At 30.7% G+C, this 20,036-nt stretch overlaps 1 protein-coding gene across 2 annotated transcripts in view; it reads left to right on the forward strand.

The window, feature by feature from the left end:
• LOC148302209 (angiotensin-converting enzyme-like) overlaps positions 1–20,036 on the forward strand; it is a 197,396-nt gene that overhangs the window by 12,025 nt on the left and 165,335 nt on the right. For both annotated transcript variants that reach the window (XM_088271947.1, XM_088271948.1), the window contains exons 3-4: positions 17,468–17,626; positions 18,866–19,106. In XM_088271947.1, the coding sequence (XP_088128073.1) occupies positions 17,468–17,626; positions 18,866–19,106 (400 nt within the window). The remainder of the gene's footprint in view (positions 1–17,467; positions 17,627–18,865; positions 19,107–20,036) is intronic.

The following is a 20,036-nucleotide window of genomic DNA, read 5'->3' on the forward strand; positions in this document are numbered from 1 at the left end:
TTTGAATTGTATTATTATATATGTTTAAAACCTTTCGTGTTTTACAAAATTTGTAAATGACGAATAATTTGAAATGGCTACTTTTAATGAATACGTCAAAAAAACATATAATTCACTCTTAATGAGCACCGAGTTCAAAACAACGTACAAGTATATTTTTTACATCGCACATGAAAATATCAACAAAGCAAACTAAAAACATTTCCTAGGTCATTTTGTCATTTTGTTTGAAGTTTTTTTAGAATCTTTTATGTAAATGACGTATTGTGACATGTTTGAACGCATTAGAGTTAGAATTTCTATTTTTTATTACTAATACAAACACGTTTGACCTACACAATTGAACTGGATGAAAACAAGAAAATCGTTTCACGTCTAACATAATGAGAGCACTGTAGAATTATTATACCCGTAAACTCAGGTGTAAATTTACTTGACAAGACAAAAACCTTAATAATGGAAATATTTAATACCTTTTCCCTCTTCAAAAGCAATCCAGTGATCCAAATACTTGTTCACAAATGTGGGTTTTCCCCTTTTCGGATTAAAAAAAATACATATTATTTTTTGACATCTCATCAAAGATGAAGAAGAATATGGAAGTCTGGGCATTTACGGGGCTTACGACCGTCATAGGTTGGTTTAAGTGATCACTTTACACACGTGTAACATTCACCAATTCTACCCATTATTGACAACCACACTACTCAAATTCTTGGAAGTTCTATATATATGAACCAATTTAGAAACCTTGTTCATGAATCACTAGAACTTCACTAGAGACATCTATTGGTGAGATGTAAAGAAGCTTTTTATTAAGCAGAAACTCTTATATTATGAATGCCCAGACTTCCATATTCTTCTTCATCTTTGATGAGATGTCAAAAAATAATATGAAAATAACTCCTGTAATTGGAGATAATCCAGATTTTGTGAACAAGTATTTGGACACACTCAAAATGTTGTAAAAAAATACATATATGTATCTCTACACAAGTGGAGAAGAATATGGAAGTCTGGGTATTTATTTACAGGGCTTATGACTTCTCATAGTCTGCATTTTCCTTAACCCATTTTATTTAACTACTCGTATTTTTAGTGTAGATGTTTATGTGTTTGTATTCAAGTGAAGCATAGAGTTGTCAAAAGATGGATGAAAGTAGACTGAATGCAGTCGAAATGCGATCTCTCAGAAGAATGTCCAGCAAAACGATGTATGGATGTTCGAATGGTGATACAAGGATAGAATGCAAGGCTGAGATCCGCATTATCGATAAAATTATGAAATGTGTGTTGAGAGTGAAGAAAGAACAATTAAACAAATTTAGAGGTGAATATAGTAACGAAAAAAAGCAGAGAAAAGCCGAGAAAAACTTGGCATAAAAAAATATTTTTATAACTTGAAAGTTAGGTTAGGAGTCGGAATAATCAAGGGGTTTGTATGAAGAGTTGCTTGAATTTAAAAGTGGCTAAAATTGTTCGCTAAGACAGATTGGTTCTATTCTCTCTGGCTACCCCTACGGGGAAACGGCATGATGGTTAGTTAATTTAGTTAGTATATGTCTAAACATGTGTATACGTATGTTTATTTATTTAGTTATATATTTTTTAATATCGCTTCATTTTATTTTCTGTATACTTGTATTGCTTTAAATCTTTTAAAATTTATACGTTTAAATTTTTTTATTGGATTTTTAATAACGTTTAAACCACAGAGTCTTGTGGTCTTTATCTCGAGGCTTAAAATGTTTATTTTTTATTTACCTTTTTAAATATATATCGTGCTTTGCGCTTCAGATCTGAGATTGTCAATTGCATTAAATAAATAAATAAAATTCTTGTAAAAGACCACTTTTTATCCCGGGTTCGATTCCAAGGGGCGTCAATATGAATTTAAGTGATTTTTACTTTTAAATTAATTTATTGCCCAGGACTAATTATCTTGCCTGATTAATTGACGATCATTGTAACACTGCATCGATGCAATGCCCTATGCACCATTGGTGCGGATAAGGGTTAAAAGAATTGATGTTAAGATTAGCGTAAGGCCACTATAAAAATCCTTATTGAATATTACTCATAAATATAACTCATAATAAAACTAATTACTTCCATTTTTTCGTGTTTTGTACCTGAAAAATCTAAAATTTTCATGTTTATATTCCTTAAGTGTACAAAGTAAGGTCGAATTAGTTTTTTACCTTTTTAGCTTAGACCAAATTAAATTACAGTGTTATTTTTCCAAAAGCGTGCAAAGATATACAATACTAAAATAATGAGTATGCAATGAAGGTCACGTGGTAAGAATGGCTTTATGACCATATTTAGTGCAAAGGTCCATACTTAAAAATTGTCACGTTTGATCTTCGAAAGGTCACAAGGAAAAAAAGCCATTTATGACTTGTTGACAGCCAAAAATATGACGCATATTAATCCTTCAAACAATACGTAAATAATACGTATTTTTTAATACTCAATATTGCTGTAAATTGTTTTAAATTAAAAACAAAGTTGTATCAAGATTATTATCAATTTTTTATTTTTTATTTTATCGGAGACTGGATTATTTATCCTACGGATGACATATCAATATTAATATAATTGTTTTAATTTTAATCAGAAGATGAAAACATCTGTAAGTTTTCAAAACTAGTCGTATATATAAATAAAACTCATTAAGTGGTATATTCAAGTATTTAATATTTTTTTTTATCAATATTAAAGTCACTTAACTTGAGATGAAACATCTATGGTTTTTATAAAGGAAGATGAAAGTCTGCGCATCCCAGGAGTTATGACCTGGTATTTGGCTAGCTTAAGTGATCACTTTAAACACTTTTGTAAGGTTCACCATTCTACTCATTACAACATTTTGAATGTGTCCAAATACTTCACTATTCAAAAATTCTTTTTTTTTCATTGTTCGCAAATCTGGATTATCTCCAATTATAGGAGTTTTTTTCATATTTTTTTTTTAAATATGGAAGTCCGGGCATTTACGGGGCTGACGACCGTCATATGCTGGTTAAAGTGATCACTTTACACACGTGTTACATTCACCAATTCTACCCATTATTGACAACTACACTACTCAAATTCTTTTTCATACATATATATACATATCGCTCACTGCTTTCAAGAACGTCATAAATCAAAAAACTTTTTTTTCCATGGAACGTTTTTAAAGTTTAAACATATAATAAAATGTATTAAAAATAATTATCAAGCCACTTATTGGACTTTTTACTCTGCAATAAATATTTTAGGTAAAACCTGAAGGTTTTTTCTCCATTTGAAAAATATTTAGTATTTAAAAAAAATTTAAACAATACCTTTTCTTCAAAATGCGAAAACAACACTTTCTGCCCTATAGCGGGTAAATATAAAGATAAAGTACATTTTCTGGGCATTCCGAAAACATGCAAAACTGAAAATTGAGGATTTTTGAAGTTCTTGAAAGGAGTGAGCGATTTATGAAACAATTTTGAAATATTGTTCCTGTATCAATAGAAATTCACTAGAGTCATCTATTGGTGAGATGAAAATAAGCTTTTTATTGAGTGGAAACTCAAACCAGCCTATGATGGTCGTCAGCCTTTCATATTCTTCTTCGTCCTTTATGAGATGTCAAAAAAGAATACCCTACCCATTATTGAACATCCATGATGCATTTAAAAAAAAAACTTTTGTATTTGCAATGCTGGTGAATTCCTTTCACATGCTAATTCAAGTTTATTAATGTATTTTAGTGCTTTCGAAGCTCGTTTTGAACAAACTTCGTCATTACCAAATACTGTAGAGGATACATATCTCACATAATAGAAGGTGATAGAAATAGTTTATTCTACTTTTTTTATAGAAAAAAAGAAGTATGTATTTGTGTTTTTATTGTTTTCAAAAATACTTCAATTTGATACTATTTCTGTGAGCCTAAGCGGCTCATTATTAGAAATAGATATCAATTTGTGGTAGAGTGGGTTCAAACCGTGAAACTCTGACTCAAGAGTCCGCGATACTAACCACGGGACCACAACCCGACACAACTATTAAGTAACGTTCTAACCCTTATACGCACCCAATGGTGAGTAGGGCACTGCATCTTATTGACGCAGTTTTATCTTGATAGTTACCTTTATGAAGGCTAGACGATCACTCCTGCGCTTCAGGGACCATTCCAGGATAATATTAAATAAATATTAGGGTATAAAATCACTAATATATATTTTCACCCCACCTGGGAATCGAACCCGGAACCTCCAGTGCGGTAGCCAAACATGCTAACAATTACATTACGGAAGCGGACAAATATCTGAATTGTAGTTGTACTAAATAAACTCTAATTCAATAATTTTTATTTATTTAAAATCATGTAAAATAATTGATTTTTTAAATACTAAAATACGCAATTTTGAGTACCCAGAGAGTTTTATAAATTAAGTAAGGGGGGCATCACTAGTTATATACAGTATCAAATAGATTATTTGAAACAAAACTTTTTTTTTGTATTTTCTACACTGAAAAAAAATTTTAGGGGTGTTCTCGTATTATGGACCAGAGCTGCTTCTTTCAGTGCCTGAGATGATGAATAGCGAGAAGTATCACCCAATTTTGCTGGAAAAGATACTTCCAGAGCTACCAAAACGAAGTGGCAATGGAATATTTCAGCAGGATTTAACCCCCTGCCACAAATCCAAAAAAATAAGGAATTTTTCACACAAAAACAATGAATTGTGTTGAACTGGTCAAGAATTTTACCAGACATAAAGTTAATTGAAAATCTATCGGCAATCTGTAAAAATGGGCTCTCCAAATTTGATTGCACTACGGTGGAAAAATCTCATTTTGTCCATAATTCAAATATAGTTTCGAGACGAAAAAATGGCATCCACGTGCCAAAACCTTATATAATAGATGCCAAGAAGAGTAAAATTCTTGATTGAGCCGAAATGAGATCATATTCAATATTAATTTATGATATAACTAATAAACAAAAGATTTTACTAAACATTTTACGAAAATCTTAAAAAAATAGTTTTTGTTTAATTAATCTGTTCGATACTGTAAATTGAATTTTTAAAATTCGTTTAGTTGGACTGGCTAATGCGTCTTTAACAATACCACAGTTTGCATGATTATTATTCTCACAGTTTATGAAATGTTTTCAATTGTTTTGTCCCCTCTGAATGTTGTAGCATTCTTATTCATGTAATGGAATATTCTAGCAACTTATAAAAACTTGTGTCAAGGTGATATGGACGTATGCACCTTCGGAGAACTTTAGATAGACGTATTAATAATTTATTTGTGATTGGAATATGTGTATTGTGATGGTTGTTTTATTTATTTTTTAAATAACGCCAATACGTACTAATCATACAAATGTAATTCAACAACAAGATTAAACTTATTTTTATATGTTTTTCAACATGAGTAGGAGATATAATCTTCTATCCATATAAAAAAAGCATTATTATTTATTGATTTGGCATTTTTAATTTTAATTTTTGTATTAATTTTTAAATCAAACACAGATTATATTTTGAATGTTGAAAGCAAAAACTTTGTGGATCATATTGATATAATATTTTGAGAAAAAAAATTGTTTTTTGATCCACTTACATTTTTATTGACAAACAACTAGTTTCGGCAAAAACCTCTTTCCCTAATGCATTCAAATGCTAAAATGCAATTATGATTTGTAGGTAAACTATCAGTACCGGCCCTCTTATATTTATTTATCACATTTTTACGGTAATATTAAAAAAATGCGGTAATTACCACTATTTCTTATAATCTATCATGACACGTGTTTCGATGCATTCTGCATTATTCCAGACAGGTGAGTACATCTAACATTTCGATGCAGAATACGCGCTAGGCGCGTTAGGTAGATAGCAATGAGTCAAATTGTATCATCCCGTAATTGAAATAAAAATCATATAAAAAAATATTTTAAACTTCATGGATGAATGTATAATTTACTAGTGTAAACTCAGCTTTAGTCCCCTTGACGACTCATGCTTATACTAGTTTATCTCAAAGAGAGTATAAACATGAGCCGAGCGAATACTATACACAAAAAGAACAGTATGTACAAGTATCTATGAAACAAATTTTCATAGGATTTCATATTTTAAAAATTGTTTTAGTGTTTTGAGAATTAGTATTCCGTCAGCATCGATTGTTTGCGATATGTTGAATGTAGTGAACGTGTTAGTAATGATTTTTAAACTGGTGACAAATCAAAAGAAGCCTCTTTTAAATTCATCAAAAAAATCTACATCAGAAAAATATAATGGTGCTGTATTAATCATGGTATTTACTTTACTATTGTCATGGGCTACCTTGATAATAGTTGTGGGAGATAAAATTGTACATTTCTCACGCGCAAACACCACCTACCAACTTACGTTATATAAGTGTACGCTGTTCATGACGTACATACTCATTTACCAAGATGGAAAATCACAAATTCATATATTTAAAAGCAAATTTTTCATTCCGACCGAACGTGTGCGAATATGAAGATAAAGAAGATAGGAAAGTGTATTTGATGGAAAGTGAATTATACGCCCTGTTATAACATTAACTTGTCATACATGAGAGTGTATTTATTAGTTACGATTGATAACAATGCATGACCCCTGAAGAAAAGTACAAGATAGAAATTTATAGTTGCTATTCCGAGATTTCAATAACGAATGGTATAAATTCGGATTTCCTTATACATATCGTGTACTAATTTTTCTTAAAATTTGACTTACATAGATCTGATGAGGATTTTACGAAATCTTTTATTTTATGTTAAGTGAACTCAATATTATCAAATCAAATTTTCTGCCTCCAAAATGTGTTGATTACTTTTTTTGGCTACCATGCTATAGGTACTGGGTTCGAATCTCATGGGGGTTAAAATAAGTGTCAAAATAAGTGTTTTTTACTAAAATATTTATTTCATACTACTCAGACTGGTACCTGAAGCGTAAGACTAATCACATTACCTTCATATAACGAACTAACCTGGAATAAAGCAAAGGAAATAATTAATTTTTAATTTTTGTTTTACTTAACAAATACCACTCTTTTTAAAATCTATCGTGTCACATCTTTCGATGCATTCCACATCATTTTCAAACACCGTATGTGAAGCTCATTCTAATTAATTTAATGAAATATTATAGTTAATAACGGGGTGGCTAGAAGGTGACTTATAGTAGCCGTATGCTCCACCTAGGAAGCAAACATGGACGATGAAGAAGAAAAAAAATATTGGTACTGATTTTTAGGTCATCATTTTGAAGGTCTAGTTAAAGAAGAAATTAAGAGGAATAAGGGCAAAAAGAGTTTGTATATTGTACCTATATATATATATATATATATATATATATATATATATATATATATATATATATATATATATATATATATATATATATATATATATATATATATATATATATATATATATATATATATATATATATATATATATATATATATATATATATATATATATATATATATATATATATATATATATATATATATATATATATATATATATATATATATATATATATATATATATATATATATATATATATATATATATATATATATATATATATATATATATATATATATATATATATATATATATATATATATCTATATATAAATACATGAGTTGCGAGGCGTAGGTTTAGAAACGCACTTTTACGAAATTACCAAAATGAAAAACCTTTTTCCAAGTTGTTGGACGTAACCTACAAAATAATTACCTGAAGAATTTCTTCTTTGCATAATACTTACAATAGTTTGATTGCAATATCCATAAATATGTATATTTCACCAGACAATGGTAAAAATTCTGAGTGGCAAAAAGTACCGCGTACTGCGGAATAATTTCCAATTATTGGCGTGGGAATTAGAAAATCCTTTCCCAATATAATAACTTGCAATTACAATGGGATGGACATTCGAATGAAGATTTTGAGGCCAGCTTGTTCAACGGACAGGACGCAATAAAAAAAGATGATTTGCATAAGATTTTTTTGGTATATTTATAAGAATAAGATGTTATTGAGATGAAATTATTGAAGATGATTCAATGATTCAACAACGTCATATATCAAAAATCGTCAATTTTCAGTTGTAAATGTTTTCAGAATGCCCAAAAATGAACTATTATATCCCAGCAAACGCGGCATATTTTTAACTTAATATTTACATACGGTGATTGAAAATGATGCGAAATGCATCGAAACACATGTCACAGTAGATTTTAAGAAATAGTGGTATTTACTAAGTAAAACTTTCATTAAAATGTAATATTTACCCGCTACAGCGTAGAAAGTGTTGTTTTTGCATTTTGAAGAAAATGTATTATTTAATTAATTATTAAAATATACAAAATATTTTTCAAATGGAGAAAAAACATTGAGGTTTTACCTAAAAAGATCAGTTGCGCAGTAAAAAGTTCAATAAGAGGCTTGATATTTATTTTTAATACATTTTATTATAATTTTTAAATTTTAAAAACGATATTCTGAAAAATCAAGTTTTTTGATAGGACGTTGTTGAAAGGAGTGAGTGATATATGCTACACTGTGGGAATCCTTTTGTGATTTAGTTGTAATTTTGATAGATGTAGAATTATGGTTGGCAGAGTTGCCCTCAGTTGAGAATTTGTGAAGTATAATAAATAGTAAGGTAACATTTTGCGAGGTCTGAAGATGCCCACAATTTTAACTATATACTTATAACTTATACTAATGAATTATTGAATATGAAAGTATTTATTAATACGAACTATTTAACAAACGATCACGCTGTTTCTCTGCAGGAGTAGCCAGAGAGGATAGAACGACACACAAATCTGTATTTGTAAACAATCTTCCACATTTATGCATCTCTTCGTACAAACCCCCTTGATTATTCCGACTCCTGATTTCATCGCTTTTAAATATTTGAAATACCAATCATTGTTATTTTCCTCGGTCTTCCTCTTCTTTATTTCTAACTACATTCACCTTATTTGTTTAGTTGTTTTTTCTTCGTTCATTCGTTCTTATAAACTAAACTCAAAATAAACTCGCTAAACATCAGCCTTGCATTATTTCCTTATTTTAATATTCGAATATCTATCACACATAGTTTTATCGCACATTCGTCTGATATATCGCATTTTGACCTTGTTTTGTGTATTATCAGTTTATCTACTAATCATATATCTAATAGGGTAATTTTTATTAAAACAATGGATATCTAGCCGATAAGCTATTTTCAAATAAAAAAAAAGTAATATTTTTCAAGTTAAAATCATGTGAGATTTTTATGTGAATGTGGAATATTCATAAATGTCTAACATTTGGCTGAAAATAATACACATGACTGTAAGTTACAAGGTACAAGATTCTGTATGAAATTGAAGGCCTTGTGTAACTTGAAAAATACAATAAAAATGACTAGAGAAACTTGTATGGGTGGGTACGGGTAATTTATACTCAACATGGATATGATTACTCTTTGTTATCAAAACGTTTTACTGTTGGGACATTGTCACATGTTACACGTAGACAATATATTCCTATTATGACGATAATGCGCCATTAACATCAAGGAAACTTATTGTAATCTCTGCTATCTCCTTGGGCATCCCGAACTCCATCCACAAGGAAGTGTGATAACATTTTATGGAACAACTGAAATAGACAATAAGGAACTTCGATTACTATCGACTTTGGTTACTACCTTCACTACTGAATCTCCTACATAAAAAAAATACAAATGAACAACAATCCTTAAGTTTTGAACTTGAATTAAACCTTAAAGGGGAACACTCCATGAGTGGATCCATATTTTTAAAAAAAGGACGGAATCTAAAAATTTAGGCAAAACACTGGACGCTAAATTGACCTTTGATAAATATATAATATAAACTTCATAGTCTCCAAAACCTGACGCACTTTGGGTTTTATTTTAAGAACATGTAGACCTTTCTCTCTCACTCTAACCCTTATCCGCACCCCAATGGTGCATAGGGTACTGCATAATATAAACGCAGTGTTATCTTGGTCGTAAACACATGAAGGAAAGGTGATCAGCCCTCCGCTTCAGGTACCAGTCCAGGGTAATATTCAATAAATATTAGAGTGAAAAAATCGCTTATATTTATTTGACCTCCCTGGGAATCAAACCTGGGACCTCCAGAACGGTAGCCGAGCGTGCTGACCATTACACTACTGAGGTAGTAGACCTTTTAGAGATATAAATACTATGAAAACCCTATATTATGCTTATATTACCTAGGAGCAACCTTGAATATGGACCATCCCAGGTGTGGAATCCTGGTCATGAAATCTATAAACGAAGAGAGCTCAAAACAGATTTTTAAAATACCTCAACTATAGATCTTCTAGACTCTAGACCAGTGATTCCCAAAGTGGTCTATATCGACCCCTAGGGGTCTATGACAACCTGCAAGGGGTCTAGGTCAGCGAAAAAAAATTGACCTATTAACTAAAAATATTGACTTATTGCTTATGTTATTTTATTTATAGTTTATTTTATGTTACGCTTATTTTACATAACAGATACAAAAATTTATTTTGAGTAGTTTTAATTTAAATTCAATTAATAAATGTATAAATTAACATGTGATTTTACTTTAAGTTTTTAACACTAAACTTCACTACAGTTAGAAATTTACAGGAAATCAATATCAGGTAAGTAGGGGGTCTACCCAACACGGAAAAACATGGCGAGGGGTCTACGTCACAAAAAAGTTTGGGGAACTCTGCTCTAGACAATACTCAGATAGTGTAGACTCTGCGATTTTCTTTAAAATGAACTCTCTGGATGCTCGCGGAAAATTTGTTAAACTCATACATTGATTCGCCAGAATTGTTGGCATATAATTTTTAGAGTTGCCGGTCGGATCACCAGGCAACTGACACCTTAGCGCTTCCTACGAGTAGAACAAACTCTAAACAAGGTTCCTATATTTATCGTTCATCAAAATTGGTCTACGATTAATATGGGAATTTTGATATATTCTACTCGATATTGTCAGCAATAAGATCGCGTACACAGTAAGTGGATATTCATATCGTGGTGTGTCCCAATTTTTACATAATCTGGATTTGATCTTTCCCTTTTCTAGAATTGGTGAATGTCACAAGTGTGTAAAGTGATCAATAAAACCAGCCTTCGATAGTCGAAGGCCCCGTAAATGTCCAAACTTTCTTTTTCATCTTTGTTAAGATTTCAAACATTAACATACTACAATATTTCGATTAATTGAGACCTGAATTCGTACCTGCCTTATTTTCCACCTCAAACAAAATATAAACGACATAATCACGATATCAATTATTTGCGACCATTACAATAAATAATTCATAACACAGAACACTATGAGAATAGCAATGAGTATCTAATGCATTTAATGATTGTCATATATTTTTTGTGCATCTCAGTGCATTCTGCAGTTACTGAAATAGCACGTCACATTAATTGCATTGTAATCTGACTGCAATAGCCAATGAGTCAGTGCATATAAAGTTATTACGGTTTAATAGTTTTATGAGCGATTCCCACGATCAAGATGCAGGTAGACCAAGTCTTTAATCTAATTCAAATAAAAATACATAACAGCAAGATTATCACTGATCTTGATGCATTTGCTTGATTACCGTACCAAGGTTAAGGAGTGGCGAATGAAATACAAGTCTTACTTATTATAATTATAAATAATTTACATATCCTTCGAAACTGCGTAAAAATGTATATATTATTATGTACACAAAACTAAATCATTGCTTTTATTATGTGAGTAATAGTATAATTATATGAATAATGTTATTGTGTATATAAAGTACTGATCATATTAAATAAACATTATTATGGTTCATTCACAAAATAATAGGTTATAAAAGGTACATCTACCTATTAATTGTTATAAACAATTTTTCGCACATAACAAGAGATAGGTAGTTTCAGTTTCATCGTTTTCAAAACGATGAGCCATAGATGTTTGAATGGTGAATTGAGGAAAGAATGCAAAGTTAAGATAAGCATTATTGGTAAAATTAAGATAGGATTGTTGAGATGGTTAGGAGGTGTGGAATGAGCGAGAAAAGAACAGTAAAATACGTGAGGTGAATGTAGTTGGGAAAAGAAGCAGAGAAAGAACGAGGATGACTTGGCATGATCAAGTAATTGAAAGTGGTCATGTCAGGAGTTTGAAATAACTGATGGGTTTGTATGAAGAGGATGCACGATGAGATGCAGATGTGGGAAAGGCGAAGATTGTTTGCAAAGACGGAGTGGTGTGGCGTTATATTCTCTATGTCTACCCCTGAGGGGAAGCGGCATGATGGTTATTTAGTTAGTAAGCTATTTGTATAGGTATTTATTTACTGTGATCCGCCTCCTGTCGCTTATCAAAAACATCCTCGTGTTTATTTATACCAGCTCTTTGATATAAAAAAAAATATTTTATCAACTTGCAAAAGTGTCTGTCAACATTATCGTAGACCTCTGATCGAATGTTTGCTTGGTGTCTATAAGAAAAAAAACTTCTAATGAGCATTTTCATTGCTTTGTTATGTTCTATCACATAAATAAGTATCTTTTTTTTGGATAAGGAGCTAATCGCAAAAATGATCTCTTTATAATCGTGCGCTTGATTCACGGACAATTTTGTACTGCATTAAATTTGTCATCGTATTCAGTGTGTCTTGTTTACCAGGTGTTTTTGTTTTAAGTTAAACGTCAACAATTTAAATCTCATCACGTTTATTGTATTTGGCATCAAATTTATTAGTATAATATTATTATATGGGAGAATGATTGGTCTGCTGAATGGCCTACCGAGAGAGGTAAATCTGTTTCATCTCGCTAGGTTTAGGAAATTCCTCTCGGATTATATGTTCTTACATATGTACAAACATTCATATATGTATATATATATATGTATAAATATATATATATATAAATATATAAATATATATATATATTTATGAATGTATGTACATCGTAATTGTCTGTCATGTACATAAAAATTTTATAAAAAATCGTATACACAATTCATGCATATAAATCCTAGTAAATGCACGAAGATTAGTAAGACTAAAGTAGTAGTTCGAACTGAGATTTAATATCGACGCTTATATCTTGAATTCCGACGGAGAATACCAACTACTGTATTACAGAGACCGACAATGATCTATCGAAGTTGTACATTGTTATCATCAAGGAATAGGTCAAGCAAAGTACGTTTTCCAACACGACAAAATTTCTAGCAATTCATTTACAACGACTATTTCCCACACAAGTACATTTTCATGTAGGTACGGGAGAATATCGTTCTAGAAGGAATGGCTCTTAACGTTTGTAAAAAAAACAAACCGTTGATATTACGACATTGACGATCCTACGTGCAGTCGTTGACCACTAAATTAGAATCACTCATATTTTTTTAGAGACCAGCGACTCAATTAGAGTATTGCATGGTGATAAAACCCGATAAAACGGTTGAATTTTCCTCCCAAAAATGACGATCTTGTTACATGGATATGATATAAAAAGGACTATATAAGGCTTTGATATATGAATATTGATATCAATGAGGAATTCTACAGGTAGAAAAGCTTATTGTTTTCGAGTATAACGTATTTCAGTATATTGACATAAAATTAGTGACGATTTGTACACTTTAATGAATGTATATACGGGGTATATACAAGATATATAATTTTCTTTATATAGTAAGCTGATTATAAATTTATCCTTAAGGCTTTTCTGTTTGTCTTTTATATTACGTCATTTGACGCATGAAACGACCTACAATTCATTGGAATTTTCATAATCCGTCAAAATGGAAGGTTATGACGCGTTTGCCTTGATAAGAGCCTTATTTTTACCCTTATGAGATTTTTGACAAATATTAGATATTGCTTATTATTTTAACTTATAATCCATTGAACGTTGAAAACTCGACAACTTATTATAAAACGATAGGATTAGTATGCGTTTAAAAGTTCGATATGCTAAATATGAATTCTTTACTGCAATAATAAATTAACTGTAAGAAATATAGGCATAAACACAAAGTACTTTTCTTCAAGGCTTACTATTAGACGATGAAGTGATTTATAAATCAAATCAATAATAAGAAGTAAAAGTCATTAATTATTCAATGTTTAAATTTAAAAAAGGATTTTTAAAGAAGAATGAATAGAAAATGAGGAATGGTCCTCATGTGATGTTCATCTACTGTGCGAGCATCCGTATAGGTAGGTACTTCTAACTAGCTGCGAACTATTGTTTTCACCATTGACTGTCACTTTCTTTTACTCGGCCAATTATGGCTCCGTGTTTATATAAAGTAGTTGACGACATCCAGACGTAATGACAGCAAAGTTAGGAATTTGTAAACCAGTCTAAATATAAACTGGCCGGTAATACTTTTTTCGTCAATCAAATTAAATAATTTAATAAATCAACGGATATAGAAATTTTACATTTAAATAAAACAGGTCTTTGTCAAGATAATGTAGAAAAATTAGAAATAAGTAAAACAATCAATAAAGTCTTACCTATAATGAATAACCAACTAAATTTAACTTTTGACGAGTTCACATTAAAAAATATTCACATTGTGATATCGTACATTTGTCTTCTTTTTTTCTTTCAAAATTTTATTTTTATGCAAATGAAAAATAGTAATAATTTTATTTTAATGACCTGATGATGGAATGATTATTCCAAAACCGGTAGTCACGAAAAAGTGTTTATAAAAGTGGTATTACACAAAGTGAACAATGAATGATAAAGAGAGTGTTTTAATGAATGTTGTTAACGTTTGTACTTTTTTAAAGTACGATTATTGTCGATGAATTATTTAGTTCTCGGAGAATATGGGTGAATCGTATTGTCCAAACAAAATTAGTCTTAACGGTATATGCGAGGTCTATGAGTACAGACAAGAGATTGGATTCGCACTTTTAATTCCAGGTTATCGAATAAATACGGATATTAACATATTTATAGATGAAGAAGAATATAGAAGTCTGGGTATTTACAGAGCCTATGGGCTGTCATAGGCTGGTTAAGTGGATCACTTACACCATTCTACCCATGATTGACAATACACTACTCAATTTTTCGGAGCTCATAGATGTATGATCGATCTCATGACACAGTACATATGAGTTCACAACAGCTATCTATGTTGGATTAAGAAAGCTTTTATTTAGCAGAGACCTTTTTATTTGTATGCTAGATCCCAACCCCGGAATATTTGTTGTCCCGGGGGCACGTGTGTAAAGTGATCACTTTATAATTGATCCAGCCTATGACAGTCCATACATCCCTGTAAATATATATCTTCCATATTCTTCTTCATTTATGTAAAGATGTATTTTTTTTCTTAAAAAATAACTCCTGTGTGGAGAAAACCTAGATTTGTGAACAAGTATTTGGACACACTCAAAATACACTAAGTTTGCATGACACTTCACGGTGAACCTTTTTGCGTAGTGTTTTTTTGTGTTTTAATAAATACGTTATTTTGTGTTTAACAATTTTTAATATTTTTTTTCATATTTAAAGTAGGGAAATATTTGCGTTTTTTATTATTTAAAAAACAGTTAAATTTTATACTATTTCTGTAAGTGTAAGCGGCCCATTATTAGAAATAGGTATCAAATTGTGGTAGAGTGAGTTCGAACGGAGAAATTCTGACTCAAGAGTCCGCGACACTAACCACGGGACCACAACCCGACACAATAATTATCTACAATTTTATATTTCAATAAAATATACATATGTTTTTTGGTATTAATATTTAATTAGTTTTAAAAAGTAAGTAGATGACAATTACATTTTTATCCACAAATTTCGTTTATTAAAGTTATAATAATAAAACCCTTACCGCACCCCAATGGTGCATAGGGCACTGCTTCATATAATCGCAGTGTTATCTTGATCGTTTTTTTTTACAAATGAAGGAAAGGTGATCAGCCATGGTAATATTGAATAAATATTACAGTGAATAAATCACCTATATTTATTTGACCCCCCCTGGGAATCGAACTCGGGGGGGGTCTCGAATTATTCAAGTTAATTTAAAAAAAATAAATCTTAGAAATAGTTTAGTTTGAAACGTACTTACCAACGGGTTAGGTAGTTAAAAAGTATTTAACACTTACCAATTGTGAAGACACGCACTGCAGTTATTACGAGAATTGCGTCATTAAAAATTAGTATGCAAATTGTACAATGAACCAAAACAAACCTAAATAAACCGAGTGAAACGTTGTTGTTCAAAAGTTGAACACACTCGGTAACAAAACATCGTTATATCACACTAAAGAATAATAATATCGGATACAAAGCAAAGCCTAGAGCCGTATTGTCGAATGTCAAACAGAACATTAGTCAAATAAAGAAATACCACTTAAATTCAACAAAATATATTTAAGTACTTAGAATTGGTTGAACAAATTTTTGTTTTTAGAATTTTGTTTAAAGCTTTTCAAAATTAAAATAAGAAAATGACACTCATTTTTCTAAAAACTTGAATTGTAGATTTTGAATAAAATTAAATTCATCAATTATATTAACTTAGCATCTCAAACTGTGCCAAAATGCTCATAACGTAAAAAAATATCAAAAATTGTCATAAATATACTTAAAATGTTAATGTTAGTTTAGTTTACTTAGTTAGTTTAGTTAGTTTTTTCATATTCTTATTTTTTCAATTTTTTATTTACCCATTGCTTTGAGATTTTGATACAACGTTGTATTCGAATACACACACAGTGTCACAGTAAAAAAACTTTCTTTTGAAAACTTGCTTTTTTTACTGCAGTGGCAGCACCATCTGTTGAACATATCAACAACACAATCAATTCAAAATATTGCTTTTGGCAGACTCATGGTATACCCATAAGGTAATGAACTTAACTCTGAAATCAAATATATGTATTAAAAAAATTCTTTTCTCAATCTTTTTCTGCTTCTAATTCCAACTGTATAAGCCTAAATTTTTTTTTAATCATTTTCTCACTCATTCGTTCCACAGGAGCAAACCATCCCAACACACCTTCCTTAATTTTATCGAGAGTGCTTATCTCAATCTTGCATTCTTTAAACTTTATAAAATAAAACAACTTTGTTTTTAACCACTTTTTATATGTACATTTTTTTCTCCAACCGATTTCGACAAGAACTTAGTCATCATCAGGGTTAAGCATGTACATGTGCCAAAAAGTATCTGCGAAAAATTTTCAAGAAACTTGCATTTTTTCTTTATTTGACCATTCGAACATCTTTGTATTAATTTTATGATATAAATATTGATTAAAATACGATTAAAAAAAACTTACTATCAAGTTAGTCATTCCTTTTTTTATATACTTATATATGTAATTTCATTGTTTATTTTTACAATTTCCAGTTGGATGCTCAGCAAAGGTACAGCGTATTCCAGAGAGGACTCTGGCAGTTGGTAAAAGGGACCCAAACCGACAGGTTGACTGACATCAATCTCTGGAGGCAGTTGCGATTCCAGTCTGCCATAGGACCCGCAGCTCTTCCACCAGATCAGCTCGACAGAGTAAATAAAGATTAATTTACCTTAACTTTTTTATTAAATGAAACTGTCGCTGAAGATGCGATTTAATGTGATATTTTTTCCTGCATCTTATAATTAATTTTCAATAGCCGTAATTATCAGGCCAAAATATCAGATTTTATTAACTTTTTTTTGTTCACAAATCTGCGTCTCTCCACTTTTTTTAGACATTTGAAATTATTTTTACATTTTATCTCAACATAGATGAAGAAAATATCTATGAACAATAATTAATAATAACATAAACCAGCCTATGACGGGCCGTAAGCCCTATAAATACCCAGTGTTCCATATTCTTCTTCATGTATAGTGAGATTGTTCTTATTTTTCTTCTTATATTTATAACATTAGATCATGAATCTTAACGTGGGCGATTGAAATCTCTATCCCGGGGCTAGAGACCTGGCAATCAACTGATTTAATTGATTACTTTATATATTCGTGTAACCTTCACCGTTCTGCCCATTACTGAACATTCATCCACATTGCAATATTTTTTTAAACTTTTTGTATATGTATAAAGCTTACTCTTATTTAACATATGTACATACATGTATGTATATGTCATATCGCCCACTTCTTTCAACAACGTCATATGTCAAAAATCGTCAATTTTCAGTTGTGCATGTTTTCGGAATGCCCAGAAAATGTACTATATCCCAGCAAATATATATTTCTATGATAATATTTGCCCGCTGCAGGGCAGAAAGTGTTGTTTTTGCATTTTGAAGAAAGGGTATTGTTTGATTAATTTTTTTAAATAAACTAAATATTTTTCAAATGAAGAAAAAACATTCAGGTTTTACCTAAAAAAACTGTTGCATAGTAAAAAGTTCAAAAAGTGGCTTGATGTTTATTTTTAATACATTGTATTACATTTCTAAACTTTAAAAACGATCTCCTGAAAAATCAAGTTTTTTTATATATGACGTATGTACGTGGTGTATTTGTCATAATATGTTATCCGTAGGGAGAATAAGGCTGAAAAAATCATTTTAATACAATTCAGAGGTCTTAATCACGAAGCTTCTTTTTAAAACGCCTTTGTGTTATTTACAGTTTAAAATTTGTTTGTTTTTTTTTATTTAGATATATTGGGGTTGTAGTATTTATATAATTCATAAATAATAGATACATTTCCTTTAAGATTATGAAGAGATGAACATGTTCCACGTTAATTTATATTTGAAACCATTGAATGTATTATTAAATTTTCCTCAGTACAACCGTCTGATCAACGACATGCTCGCTGTATACAACGGAGCCCAGATCTGCGCCTACAACGAGCCCTTCCGCTGCGGCCTGCGCTTGCAGCCGGACCTGGTGCAGATCATGGCGCGCTCTCGCGACTGGGAGGAGCTCCAGCACACGTGGACCGAGTGGCGGAGGAACACGGGACTCAAGTTCCGCGACCTGTACGAGCAACTAGCCGACCTCACCAACCAAGCTGCCAAATTGAACAGTGCGAAATTATATATTTTTAATTTTTTTTAATTTATGAAATCATCTCTTCTCTTTTATCTTTTCATCATCAAACAGTATTCATAACATGACAGGGTATCATAAAAGGGTATTGAAATAGCTTTCGAGCTGTTATAAGCTGATTTCAGTGTTCATTTTAAATGTCGCTCACTCTTTTCAACAACGTCATATATCAAAAATCGTCAATTTTCAGTTGTGCATGTTTTCGGAATGCCCAGAAAATGTACTGTATCCCAGCAAAAGCGGCATATTTTTAACTTAATATTTACCCGCTACAGGGCAGAAAGTGTTGTTTTTGAATTTTGAAGAAAAGTATTGTTTAATTTTTTTTAATATACTAAATATTTTTCAAATGGTGAAAAACCATACAGATTTTACATAAAAAGATCTGTTGCACAGAAAAAAGTTCAATAAGTGGCTTCATATCTATTTTCAACAAATTTCATTTTATTTTTAAACTTTAAAAACGATCTCCTGAAAAATCAAGTTTTTGGATTTATGACGTTGTTGAAAGGAGTGAGCGATGTGTTAAGTGATTACTTAACTATCAGCATATGACAAGATTATAAGCCCTGTATATACACCTAGACTTCTATGTTATTTTTCATCTGTTTTGAGATGTCATTATATAATGCTTCTAACGCCATCTATTGAAGAAATATTTAAACTATATCCACAAATTGACGAAATGAAAGTATTTCAATTGGCTACAGAAGTATTTTTATCAAAAAGAACCCACAGATGGCGCTTAAATCAATACTGTAGTTTAAAAAATACATAGAGTACGTCGTCCGCAAGTCAAAAAATCGATATTTTGAAAATAATTTCGTTAAATGGGTATTAGATAGTTTTGGTAGGTACTGACATTTCTTAGTGTAACCGCATTTTAAATAATAAGACAACAACTTTA

This window comes from Brachycentrus maculatus, unplaced genomic scaffold, assembly GCF_059751285.1.
Source record: "Brachycentrus maculatus isolate JH-2025_06_01 unplaced genomic scaffold, ASM5975128v1 h1tg000472l, whole genome shotgun sequence".
NCBI lineage: Eukaryota > Metazoa > Arthropoda > Insecta > Trichoptera > Brachycentridae > Brachycentrus > Brachycentrus maculatus.